Source organism: Henckelia pumila, chromosome 3, assembly GCF_033568475.1.
Source record: "Henckelia pumila isolate YLH828 chromosome 3, ASM3356847v2, whole genome shotgun sequence".
Classification (NCBI taxonomy): Eukaryota; Viridiplantae; Streptophyta; class Magnoliopsida; order Lamiales; family Gesneriaceae; genus Henckelia; species Henckelia pumila.
The window spans coordinates 141,543,417-141,549,088 of record NC_133122.1 but is presented as its reverse complement, the minus strand read 5'-3'; the positions used below and the strand labels follow the sequence as shown (position 1 = coordinate 141,549,088).

The 5,672-nt window shown below is 35.6% G+C and overlaps 1 protein-coding gene across 1 annotated transcript; it reads right to left on the bottom strand.

Moving 5' to 3' along the window:
- Positions 1-2,131: 2,131 nt before the first annotated feature.
- On the bottom strand, positions 2,132-5,672 carry LOC140891446 (protein CHLOROPLAST IMPORT APPARATUS 2). The gene is made up of 3 exons (XM_073299937.1): positions 3,912-5,672; positions 2,919-3,074; positions 2,132-2,456 (listed from the first exon to the last, which is right to left on the bottom strand). Exons 1-3 carry the CDS (start codon positions 4,920-4,922, stop codon positions 2,409-2,411), a joined length of 1,215 nt encoding a protein of 404 aa, XP_073156038.1. The 5' UTR covers positions 4,923-5,672; the 3' UTR covers positions 2,132-2,408.

The following is a 5,672-nucleotide window of genomic DNA, read 5'->3' as shown; positions in this document are numbered from 1 at the left end:
ACCTCGAATTACTTTGAGAATGACTTCCCTGTTGGAATATGTTTTTTCCAATCCATTAAGCTCAATAACAATGCTGCTAACTCTCTCATCGAATTCTGTCATTGATTCACCTGGTTTCATCTTGATGTTGTCAAACTTTTGAGTGGCGACAGACAGTTTATTTTCTTTTGTCTGTTCATTTCCTTCACAGAGTTGGATCAGTTTCTCCCAAATTTCCTTTCCAATTTTGCATGTCTTGATTTTGCTAAAGGTGTTCTTGTCAAGCGTTTTGTACAAGATATCTTTAGTCACATTATCAAGATTTGCCTTCTTTTTGTCTTCAGCAGTCCATTCAATTCATGGTTTCTCAATGTACTGTGGACCACCTCCAGAAAGAGCTATAGCAGTATTGACCTTGGTGATCGCAAGAGGTCCATCAGTGATGACAAACCACATGTCATCGTTTAGTGCTGATAGGTGTGCTTGCATACGAATCTTCCAGTCATCAAAGTATTCCTTTGAGAACATAGGAATTTTGCTGAATGAAGTCATTTTGGTTCAGTGCTTTAAGAGCAAGATAATAACCTCTCTGATACCACTTGTTAGGATCGGTTGAAAGTCTAGAGGGGGGGGGGGGGGTGAATATACTTTCAAACAGTTTAGTAGGAAATATTGAACTCAATCGGTTTAAGGAATGAGTTCGAGGCTTATCTTAGTGTCGGATGCAGTTTGACAAACAAAATATGTGCGGAAATATGTCAAGCTGCAGATTTAAAAACACTGAGTGAATATCTGTTTAGGGCGTATGGTAAATGGTGAGTAAACTGAAAATGACACGAGTAGTTGTTTATGGATGTTCGGAGATACTCATACGTCACCCCTTCTTCCACCTCGGAAGGATTTCACTAGAAGACTTTGATTTATACAAGTAATTTGCACAAACCCAATCCAGTTTAGGACTTAAACACTTTTTAAACAAGAACTCCTAGTATAACACCTTAGTTTCAGTCCTAGACTGATATAACAATAGAGTAAATATAACTCGAAATTCTTAGCACAAAGATCGACCCTTCAATGATCAGAATAATGCTTTTGAACGTTTGTGCTTCGAGTTCCTTGATCGAATCTTGATCGTAAAGATCTTTTCGTGTTCTCCTAAGAATGACAGAGTTTTCAGTGCGTGAAAAGACCCTCCTGATGTTGATCAAGATCTCTATTTATATCCTTTGGATTGCCAACGGTCATAAGTTTGAATTGTCCTTCTGATAAGATTTGAATTATTCCCGTTGGATTTGTCACTATCATCAACGATTTCTGGAGCCGACATTCCCTTAGTATCGCGGCACTACCTTCTGCAGAGATGTCAGAGTACGGATGATCTTATCCGAAAATAGCACGGTAGTAAACTTTTGTGGACAACTGAAGCAATAGTTTGGCAATGGTAAATTGATGGATTCAGTTTAGCGAGGTAAACTGCTTTGTATCCCTTTAGCGCGGTCGTTAATGGTTCAGTTTAGTGATTCAGTTTAGCAACGTAAACTGTATCTATAGGTCATAGTGACGTCATCATTTTCTGAATATCAGTTTAGCCCTTTTGTAGTTGCTCAAGTAGTTTGGCTTTCTTTTGTAAATACCAAAACTAAATTTTCCAACACACATCGAAATATCGAATTACGAAGTTGTTGGGATTAATTGCACTAATTCTCTATGAAAAATCTAAATGATATATAAAGTCTCATAAAAAAAGTTAACAGTGATACATATTTCATTCTTTAAAAAAAATATCAAACATATTTCATCTGCTATGAAAACTCAAGTACAGTAATCCTCTCTAGTAGGAGGTTTTATCATTTATGTCTCATTTTTTAAAACATAAAATTGTCTAAAATATCATTAATATTACACAAGGTACTTTTAAAATAAATATATCGATAATATCGGTTTAGTACATGCCGCCCGCAGGGCACTACCCTGCGGGTGACGTGTAACCCCATGATTGGTCAAAAATAGTGGGGTCTCACGTGGGGCCCATTGATTTTTACCAATCATGAGCCGTCACGTCACCCGCAGGGTAGCGTCGACTCAACAAATAATATCTTATTATAAAAATCCTTACGTACACCGAATCTTGTGAGAATTTGGGCTGAAATTAGCCTCGTCAGTCTTTGGAAGATAACATTTAATCATCATTTTCCCCCTTTTTCCTCTCTTTTTTTCTTTCTTTTTTTTTTTAAATAAAAAATATATAAATATGATATTGCCTTGGGGAGAAATATAAAAATTACTTCAACTGATGCTCTGCTGCTTCTCAACTTGTTTACACCTCTTCAAAATTTGCAACTCCAAATCTAGAGTAACTACATAACGAAAATGAACCAAAATATATCAAAACTTCAGCCACAAAAACAAAATTTAGAATCGACGTTTTATCATTCCTCCTCGTCGTCCGGCGAATTCGGCGTTCTAACAAATCGTCCCTGAAACAATATTAAAAAAAACACTGATTAATATACAAGTAATCCTTCTCCGATTAAATTCTAAGTGATCATTGTTTAAATACATATTCTCTTTGAAAGTACAAAGAGAGAATTGAGTAGCACAATCAACACTCGACTCAATCTTCATTTTCACCAATCATCAATCACAATCAATTATATAACTTGACTCTGGAGTACAAGATTGTGAATGAAATTTCAAGTTGAGCTTAAAATTTCAATATTTCGCCTCGAATTTAAATGTTAGATGAGATTCACAGATTAAATTTGATCAGACTCGATTCATAAAAAAAAAATATTTTTTTATGATAAAAATATTATTTTTTATTAAAATACGAATTGATAATATTAAAATACGAATCTGACTCATCTCACGTGTACAAATTGACGAGATATCTCATAAAATTTGGTCATGGTTTTTCAATTTCTTTTTTTAAAAAATACCTTAATTCTAGGCCGTTGATCTGCGTTGACTTTTCTGACCTGGTACCTAATTTTCTTAGAGAAAAAGCGGGAGCGTCGCTTTTCTTTGTAGCGTAGCACACTGGCCTCTCTTATTCCTCCGTTCTCGGAGAACAAGTCTATCTGTGCCAACCTCACCTACACCCAACCAATCACAATAATCACCATTTAATTAATAACTCTTCAATATAATATTAGTAATTGGAATTTAAGGATACATTGTAGTTTGAAAATTTAAGATTAACGAAATAATATGTACAAATATGTCGAGACAAAATATATAGGCCTTTTCATGAACAATAATAATAACATATATATATATATATTTAAAACTATAATAATATCATATTTATGACCATTAAACCGGCTTCTTTATTTTATTATCTTATATATATATTTTATGGAATAATAATAATATAATATTCCACCACACCTGGGGTGCGTACGGCAATATGGAATGTAAATGTATACTCTTTTGCTACGATATGATTTCAATATTTTGCATAGAACTCTTAGTTTAGTGATGGTATAACTTATGTGTTTTAAAAATGGAATAGATCTCGAGTTCAAGATCTAAGTAAATTCCGAAACCCAAATATTCTTTTGAAGAAATTCTTGAAAAAAATGAAAAATGGAGCATTAAGCAAAACCTCGTTTCCAAAAAGAAATATCCCTATTAAAACTATTGTGATTGTTTAATTATACATAGAATATATGAATGAATTTGACACACACAAAAATGGAAACCACAACTTATAATACTATAATTGGTTACAATTTAATGAGATGCGCCATAAACTATAATCTGTAACCAACCTATTCGTACGAATTTTGACATGTAATTTTAAAAGAGAACAACTTTCTTTTCCTTTGTTTTTTTTTTATTAAAGAAAATGAAAAAAAGAACTAAAATAACAGAAACTAAGTTCAACTCCCTTCAAAGGCTAAATCAAAAGACTAAAAGAACTTACGTACTTGGACATCATTTCCGACAGCATTGGAGACCGGAGAATCATCGGAAAACGGCGAATCCTTATCGGACCAAGCGTCCAATACGCCGTCGTAGTTCAGTTTCAAGAATAGCCTTGCATTTGACGGAGGAATGGACCCCCCCTGAGCTGTTTCACAAGTGGAATTTTCTTGGTTTGGTACCATGTTCGATGCTGCATTCTCCTTGGATGATACTACATTCTTGATTTCCACCTTCTTCTTCTTTTCTATCCGATTTTTGGCCGTTTTTGAATCGATATCAAGAACACTAGGAAATCTCCACCAGTCATCCTCTTCATCAACATTTCTCACTGCTCTCGATTCCCTTCTCACCCCAAATCCGTAATCAAATCCTAGACCGATTGGATAACCATAGCAAAATGTATTCATCGGCATAGTTTTATCATGATCAGCATCGGTGGCTGATTCCTTCATCATGTCCAAGTTTCCCATTATACTATCAATCCCTTCTTCAACATCCTCATCCAAAATCGATTCGGCATCGAAATCTTGGTGAGAATCATCGCACATTTCTAGAGAACTCCTCTCGGAATCAATCTCCCCCGGGCTTTGGCATGACTTTTCACAACTTCTAGGCCAAGTAAGGAACCGAGGCCTTTCGAAAATCGGTAGCAGGAATCCGGAGCTATCGATGACTTGGAAAGGCCGTATCAGAAGCACCGATGGCTCCAACAAGAAATGATTCTTGATTTCAAACGATGACTTTGCGAGTTTGCAAGGATTTTTCAGGTGTTTGCTGGGGAAGATATTTGGATGAGCTGTGGAAAGAATGGATGCTGCTTCGTTATAAGTTTGGTTAGGCCTTTTTCTTGGGGTTCTTGGCTTTCTTGTTGAGATTGCGAGCGGGGAATTGGTGGATTCTGAGAGACTCGAAGATGGAGAAGATGAATTCGAAATCCAAGAAGTTGTGGGGGATTTTATCATTTCAAGGTCTAATCTGTAGGCTCTGCCACCTCCACTTAAACAAGAAGACATTTCAAGCAAACTGAGACAAAGATGAAACAAAAATCAGAACGAAGAAGTGAATAATTCGATGAAATTTCAATCCAAGAACTGGATTTGCTTCTCTGATTTATGGATTGAAGCCTGCCAAAACAGAGGATTTCAGATACGGAATTTTCAAATTTTGGTCAGAAACTTTGAGCCTAATGGAGTTTGAAGAGATGGAACAAGTCCTCGGAAGGGGGAAAATCCAAGAACCTTGGACCCTGGAGACTACTTTATTCGGCGAATGACCCAAAAACCAAAAGGGAATTTTTTTAAAAGAAAAAAAGTGGAAAAAGCCAAAAACTTTAGCAATATATTATGCTATGCGAAACTATCAAGAACCCTTCAAAAACCCAGAAAAGGAAGACAAAAAATGAGGAAACAGAATCAGCGTTTGGACATCAGAAAGCTAAAAAAAAACAACTTATGAAATCATCGAAACATCAAAGATAGTGTCTTTCTCGTGCAAAAAATAAAATCATCCAAACAAACATCCCACAAAAGATACGCTCTCTCTCAGCAAGAATTCAAGAACCAAAGTACATTCGATCCATATCGGAAATACCAACGACTCAAAGAAAAAAAAATCCCAGATCCCAAAGTTATATATATCTCTTGGAAACCGTAATATCTTAAATGGTTATTAATTAACAGCAAAAAAGGAAAGAATTCATGGAGACAGTATGCTGGGTACAGTAAGGAGTCACGGGAGAGGAGGAATGAAGGGCTAGGATTATA

Coding starts and splice junctions, on each gene's coding strand:
- LOC140891446 (XM_073299937.1), bottom strand. CDS start 4,922: ATGTCTTCTTGTTTAAGTGGAGGTGGCAGAGCCTACAGATTAGACCTT. Junction 3,075..3,911: donor CTGTCGGAAATGATGTCCAA/GTACGTAAGTTC, acceptor GGTTGGGTGTAG/GTGAGGTTGGCACAGATAGA. Junction 2,457..2,918: donor ATCAACGGCCTAGAATTAAG/GTATTTTTTAAA, acceptor ATATTGTTTCAG/GGACGATTTGTTAGAACGCC.